The 22,091-nt window shown below is 38.7% G+C and overlaps 1 protein-coding gene across 2 annotated transcripts in view; it reads right to left on the bottom strand.

Moving 5' to 3' along the window:
* The window catches only part of Abhd17b (abhydrolase domain containing 17B, depalmitoylase), a 34,434-nt gene that overhangs the window by 6,859 nt on the left and 5,484 nt on the right, over positions 1-22,091 (bottom strand). For both annotated transcript variants that reach the window (XM_006231162.5, NM_001014028.1), the window contains exon 2: positions 642-1,111. In XM_006231162.5, coding sequence (XP_006231224.1) covers positions 642-1,108 — 467 coding nt within the window. In that variant the 5' untranslated portion in view covers positions 1,109-1,111. The remainder of the gene's footprint in view (positions 1-641; positions 1,112-22,091) is intronic.

Raw genomic sequence — 22,091 nt, 5'->3', positions numbered from 1 at the left:
AGCTTAAATACTGTGGAAAAGGCAGGTTATCAATATGTAATAAGAAACCATTTATATAAGCTATCTATTTATTTTATACTAATCCGAATTATGAAGAACACTCTGGATCTATAAAACTTGTACCCAGAAAAGTTAATAGATGTCTAGTTCCCAAATACAATCTGTTCTAGTTAAAGAATGACATAAGTCAGCTACATCTTGATTAATTTATGTTACTTCCAAGAAAATTGAGATGATCTTTCCAAGTTTTAGTATACTAAAATGTAAAGTAAAATGCCAACATATCTTGCTTAATAGTCAAATGAAAGGCTTATTAATGACAGAGCAAACATATAGTGAAATCAGAAGAAGAATCTATGACTGCATCTCGGTAACAAAGTTTGAGATGAAATATTTAAATGTTACTAGATTTAAATAAAAAAGATTCACATAGGTATTTACATACACATAAAATGTGAGCTGTTTTTAAAGACTGCTTTGGCTATTATACAAAACCTCAATCTGTTATTTTAATACTTCATATACATATAATATATATGCAAATATCTTCATATTGTATTTCAAAGCATCTGTGTTAAAAATGCTTTCTGTTTTGCTGATCCACAGTATAGCTTAAGCACTGTAAGTGTAAAAATGATTACCTTGTCCGAAGAGCCAGCCAGGCAGCTTCCACGTCTGCATACAGGTTCTTCTCTGTTGGCTTTCCAGAACTAGCACCATATCCAGAGTAATCATATGAGAATATATTACAATTAATCCGGGACCCCAGACCTATGTAAAAACTGCTCATCTGACCAAGATCAACAGCATTCCCATGTGAGAACAGTAAGGTATATTTAGCATTTGGTGAACACCGCACAAACATACAAGCAATTCTGTTGCCTTTACTGGTTCTTGTCATGAAACACTCAATAGCATCTTTCTCTCTGGACGAGTACTGCCAGTCCGCTCGTTCTGACAGGTGTAAGGTCCAGCGGCTTCCACTCTCATCACACATCAGTGTGTAAGTTGGATCAGGTGGCAAGAATGCTAGTTTTGAAGCGATTTTCCCTGGGCAAGGTGGACAGCAGAAGAGGCAACATAGCTCACTAAATGAAAGATTATTCATCTTCTGAAAAAGAAAGAGAGACATCAAATATTTTAATAACTTAATGTGGACTTTGCACTCTTATACAATAACAAAAACATGCAAATATTATTGGTAACCAATGTCTATTAACTATAATTTCAAGAACCCCCTAATTTCAAGAACCCCCCTCCCCAAATAGGTTTAATGACTTTGCTCTGGAAACACTTTAAATCCTGGAGTGAGGCAAGCATTTCTGGAAATAAACTCAAATACTGTACATTCACAAAAGCAGTGATTATCCTACTTAATAAAAGTATTTAAGGTTATCCACAATCAAAATAGAAGGTGTTTTTAGGTTAATTAGTAGTTTTTGTGTAACTTGATGAAAACTTAGACTCCTGAGGGAAGGTAAATAAAGAAAAGCATTTGGAGACACTATTGGTTAGCAATGTTTATGTTGTGCGTCTGTGTGTGTGTGTGTGTGTGTGTGTGTGTGTGTGTGTGTGTGTGCGTGTGTGTGTGTATTCATATTTACCTCTTGATACAACCTTACATGTCAGTTTGAGAAGTTACTTGCACAAGTGAGCCAGGGTAAGATACCAATCACTACCACATTCACACAGAAACAAGGTTTTGAACCCTTGAAGCAGTTCAACCAAGTGATAACAATCCTCTCAAGTTATAAACCTGTTATTTCCATTTATAGTTCATGGTTCACATAAAATTCAAGAGAATTCAAATCACAACGACAAATAAGGCTAATAGTGTAGTGATACGAAAATAAGCAATGGGGAAGTCTTTTGGAGCAACAACAATATAGAGATAACTGGGGCAAGAGTTAGAGTATGTAGCTGATGGAAGAGCATTGGGACACATGGCTTCAGAAGGGCACTGACTTCCAAGCTTAAGTCATTACACCTACTAAGTCAGAGAGCCACTAAAATTGTTTGTACATCTAAAGCAGCTAAGTTCAATCTTCGACGTTTTTCAGCCCTCAACTCACGGGAAGACTAAGCACAGAGAAAAAGGAAGAAAAACTTAATGCAGATACTACTATTCAGTGCCAGAGATTTTCTTATAGAAACCTTTCCCACAGATAGTAACTCATTTAAGCATTTTCAGAAACCCTTTAACATAGAGACTGTGATCCAAGACAACTTACAATTGAGGCACAAAACAGTTATCCAACCTGCCTATGGTTACACACGATAAATGCTGGAAGTGAGAATGATTTTGAAGTCTTTGTTATAACCAACACTGATCAGGAGGACATAAACAAAAACATAAATATTATCATTTGGGGTCCATGTGTTAAAGACTGGTTGCCCAAAGTGATAAAGTCTTTAGTGATATAATCTCAAAGGGGACTATAGGATCTCTTCTTTCTCTTTTGCTGTAGCAATGAGGTAAGCAAGGTTGCTGCTGTCACATGCTCCTAACATGATATACTACATGCTACACGTTTACAGAAATAGGGCCAAACTGATCCTTCAAAACTGAGAGCCAAAATAAAAACATGTTTAAAATTCATTATTTCAGATATTTTTAATAGTGGTTAAAAGGTAGACTAAAACAAGAGACCAGTATGTAAAATAGGTTAGTTTTTAAAAAGAGAATAAGTTGAATAACCTTGAGAAATACATCAGTTTTTTTGGGTAATGTGATGATGAATATTGGCTGTCAACTTGACAGGATTTAGAATTACTACTGAAATGAAACTACAGGTTTATCAGTGAGGGTTTCCCAGGTGAGGCTAGGTTACCTGGAGACAGAAAAACCTGCCCTAAATGTGAACAGCACCATTTATGGGCTGGGATCCCAGACTGAGTTAAGAAGGTCAAGGAAACTGGGAACTCAGAAGCAGAAAAAAGTTAAGAGATAGATGATTGAGATGAATCCTGGGAAATGTGGTCTTCTGAAAAAGATGTGGCTAGAACAATCATGAACTCACAGCAAATGTGATGACTTGTACAAGGCCTATACAAGATCTCCAGCTCCAAACTCTGCCCATAGTGACAAGCTATCAGCTGTGCATAGTTGCTGAAGGGAGGAGAATTTAATCTTTACTCAGGACATGGTCATTGACAGTTTCCCATGACCCAGTGGATTTGCCAGTGAATGTGCTTAGGTGAACCTATGCACAGAACAGCACTTAGTGTGTTATCAGGAAAGAAAAAAAGAGAGGAAGAATGGATGTACATGAAGTTCAGAGAGGGCATGTTGGAGGAGGAAAATGGGATAGATCGATCATGAAATTCTCAAGAACAAGGAATCCATAACAAAAAATTGGTTCCTTCAAAAGATTAATAAATAAGACTAAGTTTTAGCCAAAGGACTGAGAACCCAGATTAATAAAAGTAGAGATGAAAGAGGGAGCCATTACAACAGGGACCAAAGAAATTCAGAAAAGCATTAGATTGTATCTTGAAAACATATATTCCACTAAATTGGAAAAATTACTTTGAGATTACATCTCACCTAATCAGAATGGCTATCATCAAGAAAGCAAATGACAACAGATACTTGTGAGGATGTGTGCTGATGGTAGAAATGTAAATTGTTCCACCCCCTACAGAAATCTTTGTGGAGGTTATATACAACTACCATAATTAATTTATATCTCTCCTGGGCATCTATTCAAAGGACTTCAAATCATCTTTGCACATCCATGTTCACTAGTACTCTATTTATAGTAACTAGGAAACGGAACTAGCCTAGATGCCTATCAGCTAATGAACGGGTAATGAAAATGTGGTACATAAACACAATGGAATTCTAATCACCTCTAAAGAAAAATAAACGTATAAAAATCTCAGGAACTGGGGTTGGGGATTTAGCTCAGTGGTAGAGCGCTTGCCTAGTGAGCACAAGGCCCTGGGATGCAACTAGTGGACATCATAGCAAAGCAACCTAGGCCTAACAAGACAAATGTCATATATTTTCTGCCATGTGGAGCCTAGCTTTGATGTTTATATTTGTGTGTTTAATTTGGAGTGCCTGCACAGGTCAAGAAACTAAAAAGGGCCTATTGTGGAAAGGATGAAGCCTTAAGGGGTGAAAGGACAGAGGGCTGGTACTAGGAGTTTAAGTTTAAGGGGGATGGTGGTGGAGGGACAGGGCAAAGGGCAAAGTGGAGAAAAAGTTAATCAAAACTAAGGATGTATAAATATCTGTCTTAGAAACCCACTACCCTGTAAGCTAAGTGAAAAAACACTTCAACTGAGTTTGACCACAGGAACCTTGCATACCTGGAGAATGCTCCCCTGAGAAGACATGATTATTAAATGAAAGTTTCAGTGGTAGGCATGGGTTAATTTCATGAGTTATTGGTTACTGAGGTCCCAGCCGACTCCAAAGTAACACCACTCTTCGTTGCCCAGCATAACTAAGTTGTAATATCCAACTGCTGAAGACACAATACACGTTTGTGGTAGGACATAAAGAAGTGAAGCTACACTGCCCTGAAGACATCCTGCTGCCTACTCATCAATCAGTGCCGCTCTTGACCTTGGCCACAATTTACTTTCTACAGTGGGCAGAGCTAATGTACATATTACAGTGCTAAGGATAGGCAATGGTTAAGTACTAGGTGAAAAGAACTATTAATGCCATTAACATAAACTTAGACATATATACTGTCTGTCCTTAAGATACAATTAAAAAAGAAATTAGGTTGAGCAAGCCAGCTGGGAGCTGTCCTCCACCGGTTCCTGCCTCCAGGAATGATGGACTACAAGTGGTAAGATGAAATAAACCTTGTCCTCCCTAAGTTGCTTATGTTCATGGAGTTTTTATACAGCAAAATAAACTTTAAGACAATCATCTTTTTATCATGAGGTGACCTTTCTTTTCAAGGTATACAATTTCCTCCTCCCTGGTGTTCTGTCCTGTTTTTATAATGCACTTCAGCCTCCATTCTTACTTCCCTTTCTATAGGCACAGAACATGATATAGACACCCTTAGATAGCTTAAGGCGTATCTGTGAGCTCAAGCCAGCCTGGTCTATGTAATGAGTTACAGAATAGCCAGAGCTACATATTGAGACCTTATGTCAAATAAAATATAATACAGAGTCTAATAATGCAACCCAGGCCAGCCTGCCTTATAAGCCATGCCACACCTGCCTGCTATCACTTTTGATGCTTACTACGCTCTACTCAGGTACATGTGGAGAATATGTTTCTACCACCAAGTTAAATTCAGAGTATGTGGTCACTTTAGTTACAAAAATTAATGCCTCTGGCTGGGGAGCTGGCTCAGTCAGTAAACTACTTGCCATGGCCTTAATTCCTCGAGTCAGAACTCATGTAAAAATGTGGGTGTGATAGTGTGACATGATGTGGGATGATGTCACAGGTGAGGCAGGGACAAGATAGAAGGAGGCCTATCATTGGATAAGAAGGAAGGATGGGCGGGAGAAAAGTTTGAAGGAGGAGGAGGAGGAGACTGGAACAGAAAGGAGGAAGAGACAGGAGGGACAGGGAGAGAAGCAGTGGCAGGATAATAAGGCAGGTGACGTTAAGATTCCACACTGTACCTTTACAGGTTGTTATGTTTTTAAGGGATGGATGTGTATTGGGCTTTATATCTTTAGGTGGACAATTATATCTTATCAGTTGGGTCAAAGGTTATTGTGTTGTGTGTTCTTTCATGTGTAGATTTAAGTGTAATGGAATGTGGGGCGGCTGGTCTGGGCCACCACTGAGTTGGGATGTGTGTTTCTGGCATGGAAACCTGCCTTGGGAACTAGATAGATAAAGAGATTGTTCACGGCTCAGAGAGAGGCCTTCGGCAGTGTGATATGGGATGGAGCAAAAGGTGAGACGCTTTGCTGACTGAGAATTAAGATATTCATCAGATATCTTGGGGCACTGCAGTGTAGACCTAGTGGGGGATAAAAGACAGCGTTTTTATATTTTTTATATTTTTACAACAACAACATGACTTTGTAATCTCAGTGCTGGGGAAAAGAAGACAGAGGATCCCTGGGGTTTGCTGGCCAGCTACAGTCACTGACCTGTCAACCCCCTGGCATCCAGATGGCATGTACCCACCCCACATGTGCAAAGCCCCTTCTATCATCACCCACAGACATACCACAGCTTTATGCTATCAACAGACAGGTAAAGAAACCAGAAAAAAAATGATTTCAACCCAGTACTGGACAAACAGAATGATGCTGTTAACAAGAGGAAACACTAGAGTAGACCAAGTGACAGCAATGTATCACGTAGTGCTGGAAACCAAGGCTGAGTCCTCTTAACAGAATATACACTCTACTGCTGAGACATTTTTCTTCCCTCCACCATATTTTTTGAGCCAGAGTTTCTTACAGTACCCCATGTCGGCCAGCGAGGTCCAGGGATCTATCTCCACTTTTCACAAACTTGGCTGGACATCAAGCCTTGGGTTTATAAAGACACTAGCAATCGAAATCAGGTTTTCATGCTTGTAGAACAAGTACTTTACTCATTATTTCTCCAGTCTACAATTTACATTTAACAATCAGTGAGTTATAACATTAGGTTAGGTAGTGAGGATGAAGTAGGTAATGAGGTGCCGAGAACACAGAGGTACCACAGGTAGGGAGGGAACAGAGTTTTTCATTTCCCAGTTGCTTTCCAAATGAATGTACTTATATCCTGGAACTTACAACACACACACACACACACACACACACACACACACACACACACACACACACACACACCCATTATGGCAAAACAAGCAAACTGTGTTTACATTTCACAGTTCTTTTACTTCTTTTCCTGGGGTTTCTGAGCTATGACTTTTTTAAAAGAAAGGTGGTCTTCAAATGTGTATATATATCTAAAGAAGTCTTTGGACTCATGATTCAATACTGTGAAATTTGTTTCCTAAAATGTACCTGAAGTAGAGCAGGGACTAAAGTTGTAGCTCAGTGGCAGAGCATTTGTTTAGCATGTGTGAGGTCCTGAATGCACCCCAAGGACCAGGAAGAAAAAAATAACATCAATTTGTGGAGGTGCATGAATGAGCACCCCAGGGATACATATTATTTAGATTAATTGATGGTTTAATGAAAACAAGTGAGACTTTAGAATGCTAATGAATGGCAGTGACCCTAGAAACCAAATGTGAGCAACTAAAATCTTGAAGTCTACGTATTCCAGACTAAGTTCTTTCCCTTCTGAAAACTGACTCTGTATATAGCAACTCTACTAACGTCCTTCGATCTCTATTAGCTGAGGAGCTCATTACATTTTCTTCATTTACCAAGGCTCTGATGTATATTACTGCCAAACAAACTCTTGGTTTTAAGAGTGAAACAGTGACACAGCTTTTCTTTCCCTTTCAGGTACAGTGCTGCTTGGTAGTCTAGGCTGGTTGCCATTCGGCAAATATGAGGATTACAAGCATACACTATAATATCTAATGGATAGTAATCTTTTCAAGGATAACTTTTTTTTCATAAAAATTTTAAAATGTATTCTTTATGAATTAAGAAAGTTTGGGTGTTGGAGAGATGGCTCAGAGGTTGAGAGCACAAAATGTCCTTCCAGGGGAGCTGGGTTCGGTTCCTAGTATCCACAACAACTCACAACCACCTGCTATATCAGTTTCAGTGGCTCTGAAACCAAGCACATATGTGGTGCACCGATATACATGCAGACAAAACACCCATGCACATGAGATAAATCTTTTAAAAAATTAAGAAAGTTTCTTTTCTTTCCTTGTTTCCAAAGAGTTTTAATAGAGTAAATGCCAGAAAACTAATTTTCTATTCATGAAATGGTTGTTAGGTAATGTGTAAAATATTTATACATTGCTAGAGTTAGATGGTGGCACACTTTTAATCCCAACACTGGGGAGGCAGAGGCAAGCCAAACTCACTAGGAGTTTGAGGCCAGTCTGGTCTACAGAGCTAGTTCTGTACAGAGTCAAGGCAACAAAGAGAAATCCTGCCTTAAAAAACAAAAACAAAACAAAAAATTGTACTTATATACATGGTTGAGAATGGATTTGAAGTATCCTTATCTCATTACATTATACTTCATTACATTTTTGTATTAAGATTATATTAAATTACTACAACTTAGTTGGGGAGTATTCTTCCTATATTAAAGAAAAATCAGTTTCATATACATATATATAAATATATATAAAATATAAAATAACAGATTATTTTCAGACTCCCCTTTGTCTTGCTGTTTTCCCCTCTTTTAACTATTGTAGTAGACATGTAGTGAAGTAGACCTATAATTCCAGCTGTAGGGAGGCTGAGGCAAGAGGATTTCAAGCTTAAGACTAGGTTGAACTGTATAAGTTGATACATATGCCCTGTCTTAAAAACAACAACAATAACAACAACAATAACAAATCCGTCATGACATTGTGACGTCAGTGAATGAAGTCAGAAATGGCTATCTCACAAAAAAGCTGCTTAAGAGACAGAAAGCATTGATTATTAATTGCACAATGTTTGATATGTAGTGAATTTCTGACATTTTACATTCATTTTCAGCTACCAGAGCCTTGGATAATGTATATAATAGAAATGTACTGATCTTGCAAAGTTGGTATGAGAACTAAGAAGCAATGTTTAACACAAATCTGAACTTCAAGGTAAATTGTTACAGTATAGGGTCCTATCAGCCAAATGATTTGGTTCTCTGAAAGCTTGGAAGACTGTATATGTTTAGGAAAATATGGCAAGCCAGCCAGCGAGTAATGGTGTCACATAAACCAACTTGGAAGCTTCCAGCCCTTGGGATTTATCTCAGGACTCTTCACTTTTATTTTTGAATTCTCTTGCTCAACTGCTTTCTTTCTGTTCTGCTACTTTCCACCTTGTACCTCACAATACTACCTTCAGTTTGGGGGACTGAAAATTTTAAATCAACCTTAAATCCATGCTCAAAGCACATAAGCCATCTATCTACCCTGCCTTGACTTTACACCTACATAAGAGAAGAAGTTAACAGAAGTACCTAGACCCAGATAAACTGGCTATCTATAGTGTACACTTGTTACATGGGAGATTAGTCAGCAGGCTAAAAGAAAAAAAAATCTCCGGATCCACTTATGTGCTTTCTAACTGAAAATGGTACCTCTCACCCTCTCTCTCTCTCTCTTTCTTTTTTTTAACACTTTATATTATAAACTTAACTTATTTTACAATGTTACAAGCTATGGGCAGGGTAGATTCCTGAGCCCTGGAAGTTACAGAACTAGTGCTGATACAGGAGGTACACTCAAGAGTGAGAGTGAAACACCACTGTTCAAAAACTGCTATTAGCAAGATTAAGTAGATAACCACTTACGTGTTACACAGGAAGTCTAGCCTGGAGGTGTGGGAGAGGCTGGAGGAGCAGCATGTATTTATGTTCCTCCTTTTACTATCTTTTGGTGAATGCAGGACTCTCTGAGCAGACATCAGTTCCATGATTACATACTACTGTTCGCAAGTTTTAGCCTTTATCTCCCACAGCTTCGACAGTATACTTACGGGTTTCACAGGCTGCCATCAGGGAGGTATTCTTAGATCTAGACTCTAAGAAGTTGTAACTCCTTAAAGACTGACTAGATTAGTACTCACACATCCAAGATTTACTTCCTATCTAAATGAGTAAATATATTGTACATCTCTCAGGACCTGAGTTATCTGTTGTGAAGAAGCTCTACTCCACTGACCTTTGTTTTCTGATTCTTTTTTTCCCCCTTTTATAATGCTCTACCATTTCTAATCCAGCTTTTACATTTTTTCTGAACTCTTTGTTTAATGTTTCCTAGACCTGGAAGAAGTTACATAGATATTCTACTTAAGGCTGAGCATTCAACAGTCACTTATTTTCATCACTTCAACCAGTATGAGTCTGTAGAGTTACTGCTGCTCCTTGCAAAAAGAAACATCTCATTCTGGACCTAGTGATGCTCTCCTTTAATCCCAGCATTTTGGAGGCAGAAGGACATGGATCTCTGTAATAAGAATTTCGGTTTTTAAACACCCATTTATGTGGGATAGGGGGAAGAGTTATGGGAGGGGGTGAGTGGGACGAAGCAGTGAGTGGGATATAAAGTGAATAAGTAAACAAAACAAAACCAGCTATATATGTTATGTGAGTATGTTTTTATTTTAATCTGTGGGATATGGGGCTGCTTCAGATTGTCCATAGCTGCTAACTGTGATTTGTCTTGTGCTCTAGTAGGATCATGATTTTTGTCAGCTGTAGATAGCTTATGTTTGGAACTCTGGGGGCTCTTGAGAGGGTATAAATGTGAGCGCTCTGGGAGGGCATATGGTGGCTGCTGCTCCTCCTGCTGTAGCTATTGCTGGGTGGAAATATTCTGACAACAAAGACTGGACTTAACCCAAGAAACTCACTTCCCGTAGTAATCAGCAAGTAGTAGTCTGAAGAGGTAGGTCTATGTCCCTTGCCACCTCTAACTTTCTTTCTTTCCTACCTAGTGTCAACTGTCAGGGGTGTGGGGGAGGGAGGGGAGTGGGTGGGATTGGGATGAAAGATGTTAGGTATAAGAACCCAATAAAGTAGCCCAAAAAAGAACACCTACTGATTTCTGTTTAGGAAGGTTACATAGTGAGACCCTGTCTTCAAACAAACAATGAAGCATCTCTGACAAAAGCTGGCAGCTCCAATAACTAATCTACAGATATAAATATTAAAACACATTTAGATAGGCACAACATGTTCAATTAGAAAAACAGCAGTAGCTTGCCCCCTAGAGATAGCTATGATCTCCCTAACCATGGCTTTACAGTACCATATATAAATTCCTTCTTGTGGAACAGACCTCAAGTAAAATTAGAAAGTGATCGGTTGCCCCACCACTCGCTTGTCTCTATTGCATTCGTGGGCACATTTTACCTAGCCAGAATTGGCTCTACATCTAAATATGTTATTACTCCAAGATTTAAGTGGAACAATAACATGTAGACTCATGTAATGGTAAATGTAGTAACTTCATACACCAAAATTTTAAGACTTAAATGTAAGACTGTAAAAATAAAACCTAGGGCAGATACCAACCCATAGCATGAAGTTATGCCCAACATATGTTAGTAAGAAAGTAGAGTATTAAAAGTAAATGCCTGTCAGGTCACTGATAAAATGTGCCCGTGATACTCTTCAGGTAATTATCTTAATTCTTCCTCTAAATTATGAAATTGGGGCAAACAGTGAGAACACAGCAAATATATTCATTTTTCTTTTAGAAATGACTATCAGGGAAGTTGTGAAATATATTTTAGCCAGAGCCAACAAACCAACAAAATGCTCTGTTGGCCAAATATGGCAACATGAGAAAGGTGGGGTGATTTTAACAAGATTTCCCTCTTAGACTTAGGGATTTAAATGCTTGGGTCTGAGTTAATGGCAATCTTTGGGGAGAGTTAGGTGTGGCCTTGCCAGAAGTGTGCCACTGTGGATAGGTTTCGAGAGCTTAAAGACTTGAACCACTTTGAGTTTGCTCTAGTTTATGCTTATGATGTGAGCCCTCAGCTTCCTGTTGCTATGCCTTCATTCCACCATCACAGGCTCTAACCCACTGGAACTTGTCATCTCAAATAAAACCTGTTAAGCTGTACCAGTCATGAGCTTCATCACAGCAATAAAAAAGTAACCAACACAGAAGCTGGTACCAGGGACTGAGTCACCCCACTGTGACAGACTTTGGAACTTTGGACTAGAAAAGTGGTTAAACGTTGTAAAATGAGCCTAGCGTATCACCTTAGCAGGAGCTCAAAAGACAGTGGTGTAAAAACTACGCACAATGTGGTGGCCCAGTTTGAAGGCAACAACACTGACAACTGGGCTAGGGACATTCTGTGATATTTTGGCAAATACGAGATTGTTCTCTGTCCATGTCCTAAGAACTTGCCTAGAGCAACAGACTAGTATCTCAGGGGGATTGCTCGATAGCATAATATTGACTAGTTGAACAAATGGGACAAAAGAAACTACAATTTGAAGGGGAAACAAAGACTAGCAACTTTAATGTTTATAGCTAAGGCCGGTGCAGGAAAGAAGCTATAATTGTTAAGGAGAGTACAGCAATTAAGAAAAGATCTGATTTGCACTGGAATAAAGGTTTAGGTGCCCTTGGGTTAAGGCCCCACCTAGTTAAGCCTGAACTTTCAAAAGAAAAAAGTCCAGGAGATTTTCTGGCCCTGGAAAACAATTGAGGGTGGAGAAACATCTTTCAAATCTGGCAGGTGAACTTGGCAGTGTGATCCAGGTGATAGTGGCTTTAGTGTCATGAAGAATGTCAAGAGCAGAGGGGATGCTTCTTCTACTGAGGCCAGGCAACGTTCAGCACTGCATGAAGCTGTGGAAGTAACGCGTGGGTTGCACTGGATACCCCAGAATGTTGGGGATGCCAGAGCTATGGGGTTTCTGCCAAGGAGAGTTGCATATAGGAAATGTAACCAAAGAGAGAAATGTGTGTTGCAGGAGCAAAGAGGGAGGAATAGAGCCATGTGAGCCCTTTAAATTAAAATCTCAGACACTGTGGATAGGCTGGATTTGATATTTGACTTGCTGAGTTTCCATCTTGATTTTGGTCAGCTATTTCTTCACTATTTCCCTATCCTTTCCTTTCAGTATGGCAATGCTTGTTTTATGTCACCGTACGTTGGACTATGTAATTTGCTTTTTTATCTTATAGGGCTTACAATTAAGTGCTTACCTTGAGTCTCAGAAAAGTCTGAATTCAGTGGTAAGACTGTGAAAAAGAGTGTGGAGAACAGCCTGTTAAATGTCCCTTATAGACTTGGGCTGGTGGCACTTTCTAAGGAGGATTAGGAGGTATGGTCATGTTGGAAGAAGTATGTTAATGTAGGTGGACATTGGAAGCATAAAGGACACATCAGTTCAAGTTTGTTCTCTTTGCTTTGTACTTGCAGTTCAAGAAATAAGCCTCTAGCTTCCTCCTCCTGCTGCCATGCCTTTGCTCTACTGTCAAGGACCCCTGGAACCAGAAGCCTAATAAATAAACGTTTATAAATTGCCTTGATTGTGGTGTTTTAGCACTACATAAACAGAAAGGTAACGAACACAGAGGGAATGGGAATTTATAAAATTAATTAAAACAATTAATTTATTTAAGATGAACCTGATGTATTGTGAATCTTTAGTGTGGATAGTCACCACTGTATTATCTCAGAAACAGAAAAACAAAACAAGCATTTATAATGGGTGGCTGTGGTGGTTTGAATATGTTTGGCTTGGGGAGTGGCACTATTAGGAGGTGTGATCTTGTTGGAGGAAGTGTGTCACTATGGGGGTCGGCTTTGAGATCCTCCCCCTAGCTCTCAGCTGCTTCTCCTGTCCCATGCCTACCTGGACACTGCCATGCTTCCCATGTTGATGATAATGGGCTAAACCTCTGAACCTGTAAATCAGCCCCAATTAAATGTTGTCCTTATAAGAGTTGTGTTGGTCATGGTGTCTGTTCATCTTTTCAAAGCTGTATCATTTGCTGAGTTCTATCTCTAGACCATTACACAGACTTTGAGAGACACATTTCATGCTAATTTCTTTACTAGATTGAGTCTCTTCCCTACCTTGCTTCAACAGAAAAAGAATCTGATTTCATATTCCATTAAAATACTAAGTATATATTAAAAAGCTTATTAACTATGATATCTCTAGACAGGAAAACAACACTCTTTCTGGAACAATACAGAATAAAGGCCAAAATAGTATCACAGAGCAAAGACATTTTTATTGACCTAAACATCTTGAAATTCTAAAAGTGAAAACAATTTCTACCATTCTTTGTTGTTTTTTTAAGATTTATTTTATTTTATTTATATAAGTACACTGCAGCTGTCTTCAGACACACCAGAAGAGGGCATCAGATCCCATTACAGATGGTTGTGAGCCACCAAGTGGTTGCTGGGAATTGAACTCAAGACCTCTGGAAGAGCAGTCAGTGCTCTTAACCACTGAGCTATCTCTCTAGCCCAATTTCTACCATTCTTAAATGGGAATGTATTTATTGGTATTTTCTTTTCTATTCTTCTGTAAGTTCCTGGTTTTGATAAAAAAAAAAAGCCTGATAAAAGGAGGAATAATTAAAAATGGGCATAACAAATGAAAACCTTTTAGAAAAGAAAAGTGAATTTTTTCCTATTTACGAGTCCAAGATCCTTTAAAGATGATCAACTCCCTGCTTTAAAAACACCTTGATACTCCTTGCCCTTCATCACCTGCAGAGGTGGGAGACCTGGCTCCACCCCTTGCTGGCTGCTGCACTTGGGTAAGCAAGTCCCGGCAGTGCTGGAGGGCTGACCAACTCAGTTACCACACAGGCCCAGATCCAGGGCTTTGAGTTGGCCCACCCAACATCTACCAATCTATGAACAGCTGGAGCACATGAAGGAGCTGATCCTGCAGAACCAAAGCTGCAGAATCTCCATGACACTGGGCAACAACAGAATATGTGAGAGGAGTCATGATAAAGATCCAATATTGACAGAGTAGCAGAAGCCAGAGGCCTCAAACCAGACCAATGAACATTTTTGCAAGTAGTTTGGACAAAAGGGTATATAATGTGTGACCCAACATGGTACACTGCTGCTTCCATGGCGAGATTTTTCTTCTCTTTTCTTTTCTTTTTAAAATTTATTTGTTTTGGGGGAGGCTGCAAAGGCAGAGGGCAGATAGGAAGGGACTGGGAGATGAGTGGAACTGGGTGCATGATGTGAAATTCACAAACAATATAAAGTTTAAAGAAAATGAGGACATAAAGCTGAGGAAGAAGGTGGACCTGGGGGAGTTGGAGAAAAGAGTCGGGGTAGACATGATTAAAATACAATGCAAATTCTCAAAGAAGTAATAAAAATATATTTTAAAAAAGACAAAGAAAGTCAAACTGGTTATCACTTTCTTGTGGAATGATCATCTTGTGACCACTAAGAAGAAATACAGTAAGGATGATCAAGAGAGATAAAAGAATTCTGAACTTTTAATTATGTGAATAAAATGTTCCCATTTAGTGAACGAAACAAAACCAAAAATAACAACAAAACACCTTGAGAGCTTTCTACTTGTAATAAAACTGAACTTCTATACAGTTTCTCAAAGGTCTTGGATGGATTAGGCTTAGCTCACCTCTCTACCTATCTTGACACTTTCAATGCACTACTGTAGTTTACAGGGTTCACACATACATTTATAGCTGAACATTGTGATGCCTGTCACACATTTACCTGTGGGCTTCACTAATGTCTGCTATATTTACAATTTGTTATTTTCATTATGTGTTTGTGTATGGGCGTATGTGAGTGAGTACAGGTGCTCAAAGAGGCCAGAGGCATCCAAAACCCTGGACCTGGAGCTATTGGCAGATGTGAGCCACCTGACATTGCTGTTCAGACCTAAACTCTGGCCCTCTGGCAAGACATTATATGCTCGTCCACCTCTCCAGCCCGGTGCCTGTTATCTTCACTAGCTTCTGTTTACTCCACAAAACCAGTTACTACAAAGAACACACCGCGTGTCAGTTGAGATAATGCTAAGTAGTTTTGTGGGAAGGAGGTTCTTTTGCTGTTCCAATCAGGGTTCTAAGCACTTACACGTATACATTCTCTGGAAACTAGTACCATTGTGCTTTCTCTTATCTACACTGTAGCCTGTGTATTACAGAAACCTACATTTTGAATGCTTAAAATCTGAAAGGCAACCAAGTAAACAAACCACAGAGGTAAGAATTACGTTTAGGATAACTTATTAAACTGATAAACAAAGACATGTATTACCTGGATAAAAGTCCACCAAGTCCAATACAGCATAAATATCAATTCCATACCAATCCATCAGTTATAGTCATTAACAATTCTGTATAATTTATCCATCAAGCTTTATTATTTCTTCCTTCATAAGGTTGCAAAGTTCCTTAAGAGTTTCAACTGAGGAGCTAGAGAGATGGCTCAATAGTTAACAGCTTGTACTGCTCTTGCAAAAGACCTGAGTTCAGTTCCCGGCACTCAGGTCAGGTGGCTCCCAACTGCTTTTACTCTAGTTTCAGGGGATTCAATGGGCACCTGCATCCACACACATGTACTCACTCACATACCAGCACATAAACACACAATTTAAAATACAATAAAACATAACAAGAATGTGTCATGGGGTGACGGCCTAGAGAGGTGTCTCAATAGTTCAAGAGCACATAATATGCTTACAAGACGACCCGAGTTCTATTCCCAGCATCCACAGTGGGTGTTCACAACTGCCTGGCACTTCAGCTCCAGGGATATTTGACATGTCTGACCTTGATGGGCTCCTGACACTCACATGCTTATGACCCCCCCCTCCACACTTACACAGAACTTATAAAATACATCTTTAAACAAACAACATGCTATCTAAGAAAGCAACAAGCTGGGGGTTGGGGATTTAGCTCAGTGGTAGAGCGCTTGCCTAGCAAGCGTAAGGCCCTGGGTTCGGTCCCCAGCCCCCCCCCCCCCCCCAAAAAAAATAAAAAAAAGAAGAAAGGAAGAAAGCAACAAGCTGGCTCAGTGGGTAAAGGTTTTCCTGTTCAAGCTTGATGACCAGAGTTCAATGCCTAGAAAAGGTGGAAGGAGAGAATCAACTTCACATCTGATCTCAAGAAGCATGCCATGGTACCTTCTCCCCAACAGACAGACAGGCGCGTGCATGTGTGCACGCGCACACACGCACACACACACAGATAATAATAATAAAAAATTGTCACTTGCATGATGGGGAAAAGAAGAGCGTTCTAGATGTAATTCTGTTTTAGGTCATCTTGGGCCACATTTTAAAAAAAAAAGAAAAAGCCAACTAGTCCTCTTCCTTCCGAGAGGACATGCTTCCAGCTAGGATGTGGTGGTGGTGGTGGATGCCATTTTGGTCGGCTTGCTCTCTGAAGAAATGAAGTTTGGAGTTGTTGAAAATTACACATTCCTGCATGTTTAGGAGTTCTTTTAGATGATGCAACAATTCTGAAATGTGTGCTAAGAGGCAGGATTGACCTTCCTCAAGTATTCATTTTTAAATGGCTGGGGGCACTTGAAAAAACTGAGTAATCTGTTCCTGCAGCCCTTGGGTTAGCACCTGTCCCTTAGTTGATTCAGTCTTTTTTTTTTTTTTTTTTTGGAGCTGGGGACCGAACCCAGGGCCTTGCGCTTCCTAGGCAAGCGCTCTACCACTGAGCTAAATCCCCAACCCCAGTTGATTCAGTCTTAACTGATGTCTAAACTTCACAACAGCTGTAAAATTGACAAATGTCTTCCGGTCATTTATTAAAGGTGGTCAGCTGTAACTACTGGAGATCTCGAAACTGGTATTAATGGTATGTGTTAAGCTACTACACATTGACTTTCATTACTTTTCAAAGCTGTAACCGGCAGATGCAAACATCAGACACATACCCAATCCTTTACTAACAGGACACCTGAAAACACAAATTACAAGAATAGATGGAATGTTCAGAGTTATATTTTTTAGTTTGTCACTTTTTTTTTCCTTTTTAGCAGCTCAACAACGAGCAGAATCATTAAAAATTTAACAAGAGTCAGGTGTGGTGGTGCACCCCTTTAATACCAAAGATGGCAGAGGTAGGCAGATCTCTGAGTTCAGGCCAGCCTGGTCTGCAAAATGAGTTCCATGGTCACCCCCAATAAACAAACATGCAAACAAATAAACTCAACTGTTTTTATGAACACCATCACATCTTCAGCCATGATGGGTTTTGTTCTGAAACAGTAATGTACCATGCTTTTGCACAGAGTTGCTATTTCATAGTTATTTCTAGGCAGTGGAAGTTTGAGGACCATGCTAGTTTGTGATAAAAGTTTTCACTATTCTTTAGCAAAACAGAAATAGTTATGGATAAGTTAGATATGCCAAACAAATTTAATACTTAATATTTAATAATTTATTTACTTACTTGATCTGAGTCAGTTTTCTAATGTTGTCTAAGCTGTCCTCAAGCTCAGGACCTTCCATGGAAGGCTTCAGTATTGGGATTATGGGCATGGTCACCAGTCATACTTCTTTATCTTTCTAAGCCAGTCAAGTTTAGTATTCGGAGCTGTGTATCAGTTGTAAGCTAATACACTTTTATTAATACCTTCTATTCTGAGGTTGTTTCTCCTACTTTTATAATGTAAAATGTTATCTTTTTGAAAAACAAAACATTTCATTAAAAAGAATAAACAATGTAGGCTTTTTGAAGTGATTTACTAGGCTAAACCTAAATAGCATTCTCATCTTTTTTTTAATTAAAATTATTTTAAATTAGACTCATTTATGAGCATATCTGTGTATTTATGTGAACATGCATGTGCTTCAGTATCCATGCAGAAGTTAAGACCATGTGAGTTCCCAGAATGCAATTCCAGTGATAATGACTGACAGACTTTTTGCAAAGAAACTAACTGGTCCTAATACATCAGGTTTTAACCTGGGGCCTGGCCTTTGGAACTAGACACATAAGCATTCACATCAGACCTTAGTGACCCTGTATGTGACCGTAGGCGTCTTAGCGTCTCAGTTTTCTCAACTGTGAGCTGCAGCTCTGCTGAGAAGGTTAAGTAGTCTTAAAACCTGTACACACTAACTAGATCCAGACAAACTACTTTAGTTGGTAGTCATGTGTTTGGCCACTCTTCTAAACAGAAATTAATCAAACCATGACTGGTTTTTTTTTTCTTGAGAAAGTTGTACCCATAATGATCAATCTCTCAAAAGACCCCATTCATCTGTAGTTTGCACCATCTTCTGGTGGTCGTGTTTCTTCTATTGGTAAACAAAGACCTTTTAAACACACACACACACACACACACACACACACACACACAGAGAGAGAGAGAGAGAGAGAGAGAGAGAGAGAGAGAGAGAGAGAGAGAGAGAGACACTCCTGTACGTGATTTCTTCAGAATCAAATCTCTACTTTTCAGGCTTACAATGAACTTCTTCTTTCAACCTCTTATAATACTAAAGCACAACAATATATCATGTAACAATATTGTCCTTTCGTTCCTTCTTAAAGCTAATTTTCAACCTCAATTTCTACAGTCTATAAGTTTTTTTTTTTTTCTGACAGATTGGTTTTTTGTTTTTTATCTTTATTTCACAGAAACTCTCGATTCTCCTCCCCCCTAAAAAGTAGACCCTCATCCTGCTACGAACCAAACCAAGCTCATCTCAAGCAAGTTTGCTAGGGTTACAGAAATGAGTCACCATGTTTGGCGAAACACAAGACTCTAACTGCCACTTACACACTAAGGACACCAAAGCCTATCTAAATCTTAAGATTTTCTTAATCCCTTCATTAAACTCTATACCCTAAATATTTCAGTCTGTATTTTTTTGTACTTCGTGACTCATTAAACCAATGCCCCTTTTTCCTTGTATCTTCCACCAATCTTCTTCAGCCATTTCTTAACTACTTTCCACCAGATATTATAAAATCACTGTGCAATCACGTTGTAATACCCCATATCTATCAAATCAATACTCTGTATTCCTGCCAGGTGATGCTGCTTTCCTGATTACATATTTCAATAGTCATGTGGGCCCTCTTGAACAAGCCTCAACTCTTTAGCATGTCATACTGCATCATGGCCTCTACTCATTTATTCTACTGCACATGTTGATCCTAGATACACACACTTTTTTTCCTTCTATGTACATGTACATTGTATATATTGAAAAAAATTGTTCCTATTATTCACCTCCAAGTAAGAACTCCCCCTCTCCCATATCAAGACTTATGTAAAGTTTATTTCTCAAGGAAAAATAAAAATCTGCCCTGAACTATAATATGCCCATGCTGTCTGGTTTATATACTCTCTTTAGCCAAAGTTTCATTTTGATTTTTGTATTTCCATATTATGAAACAAAATGTATTATGGATCCTAACTGATAAAATTATAAAGCTAGTATCCTAGTACCCTAGGGGGTTATATTGGAATGCCCTTTAAAAACAAGAAGTGTTATTAATATTAACTTCTTGTTCTAAACATTTAATTAATAAAAATTACACTGAAGTCTGTAAATAAAATGTAACCTGCAAACTAGGTGAACGAAATGTAACTGGCTATTAGGGCATCTGAGACAGAAAGACTCAAGGCAAGTCTGAACTAAACAGCCCAAAATCTACTCCCTTCCTTTTTTTTTTTTTTTTTAAAGTACACTATTTTAGATACAACCTACCATTTTTTGGCAGGGGCTAGTGGAGAGAGAGCGACCTGTACACTGTGTAAAATATCAGAATCAAAATCTAGGTCACAATCTGGGGATAGAATTTTTTGGAGGTTATTACACAAACTATGTCACATTATCTCAGTTTTCAAAGCATACTTAAGGACACCCTAAACTCAGAAGCCAAGCAACTTTATTGCAACTGATAAACAGCATTCCATTTTTGTTCCTGGAGGCATATGCTTTTGTTTTGTCATAGGGGGAAGGTTGTTTCTATCTTTAATTCTTCATCCTGACCTACAGTAACTACATGCCACATTCATTTCCCCCTAATGCTGGGGATTGTACCTAGGACCTTGCCATGGCCAGTAAGACCCTCCATCTATCCTGAGCTATATCCCCAACCCCATTATGTATTGCCTAACTCCTATCATTCCATGTGACTATATATCCTCAATAAATCTGAAATCCATAAAGCCATACAAAAAAGAATTCCTTGAGGTCCAGAGATAATTGTTTTTAAGAACAAAGGCTTGCAACTCTTATGATTATTTTTGACACCACTTCAGATATTTTGAGGAGCTCTAAGAGAAAAATGTGAAAACAAAGTCATAACTAGAATATTAATTCCATGCTTCCTCATAAATTTCCAAAGGCTAAATCTAATGATTTATGGTTCGTGTACTTTTGCTTTTAAATGAATTTTAGCAATATTGTATGTGTGTAGGGGTGTGGACAGAAGAATGAACCAAGTGTCATCTGTGATCCAGATTGGCTTTGATTCTGTGTCACTGTGATTCAGCAGGCTCGGTGCCTTTAAAGTGCGGGATGAGACATACCTACCACTTTCATCACAGAGATGTGTGGTGATTAATGAGCTAACGCCTGTACACAGTCTAAAGCTCTAATTCAAAGAGACTGTATAAACAAAACACTCTCCACAAACCTTCAACAGACAACTTCTAAATGGAAAAAGGTTTAAAGGTTGTCTCTGAGTGTCTGTTAATGAAACAGTACTGTACTAACTGGTTCTTCCCATCAATATTTCAGAAGGGGTGAGATAAGCTTTATCAAACCGTGAGGCAGATAATTACAAGCTGTGACATATACTGTGAAAACAAAGTACAGAGTTCCATGTGAGAATAAAGTGGGGTTATTTTACTTATCTCTTGATCTTAATAATACTTTTCTTACATTGTTATACTTTTATACATGAGAAAACCATACTGTAAGTTTTTAAGTTAATTAACTTTTCTAAGCTATACAACTTCAAAGCCAGGCACACAGGCCTAATGCAAAGACTATTCTGTCTACTCTTACTAGATTCTGCTAAGATCTGCATAGTTAATGCCATCAGTGACTGCATGCATTGCTCATTCTCCCCTGTTCAATGAAACCTAATATGACCATCCTATTTAGAGCATCGAACAGCTTCCTTTGTTCTCCTGGACCCTGTGTTACTTATTCTGAAATATCTATCACTTTCTAATATTATTAGACATTTTATTTGCTGAGACTGAATTAGATGCTGAGTTCTAGGAGTAAGTTAGGCATCTTCATCTATTTTGTTCATAAGCCTCCCTTCAGCACCACAATCAACCCTATAAAGTGAGCAGTGCCTATGCAGTAGACACACTCCCACTTTCCTATTTATCTGCACATAAGAACTTACTTAAGCTTTTTTTTTTAAATGTATAGTTCCCAAGGAAACAAAACAGGGCCCATATCTGAGCCAACTTACATTTAAATATTTTAATTTATTCTGACATTTTACTCTACTAAAGAAGACTGGAATTATGAGTATCATTTGAAAAACCCTAACCAAAATAAGAAAAAAATATGAAAA

Source organism: Rattus norvegicus, chromosome 1 (genome assembly GCF_036323735.1).
Source record: "Rattus norvegicus strain BN/NHsdMcwi chromosome 1, GRCr8, whole genome shotgun sequence".
Taxonomy (NCBI): domain Eukaryota; kingdom Metazoa; phylum Chordata; class Mammalia; order Rodentia; family Muridae; genus Rattus; species Rattus norvegicus.
This window is presented reverse-complemented; position numbering and strand designations above follow the sequence as displayed.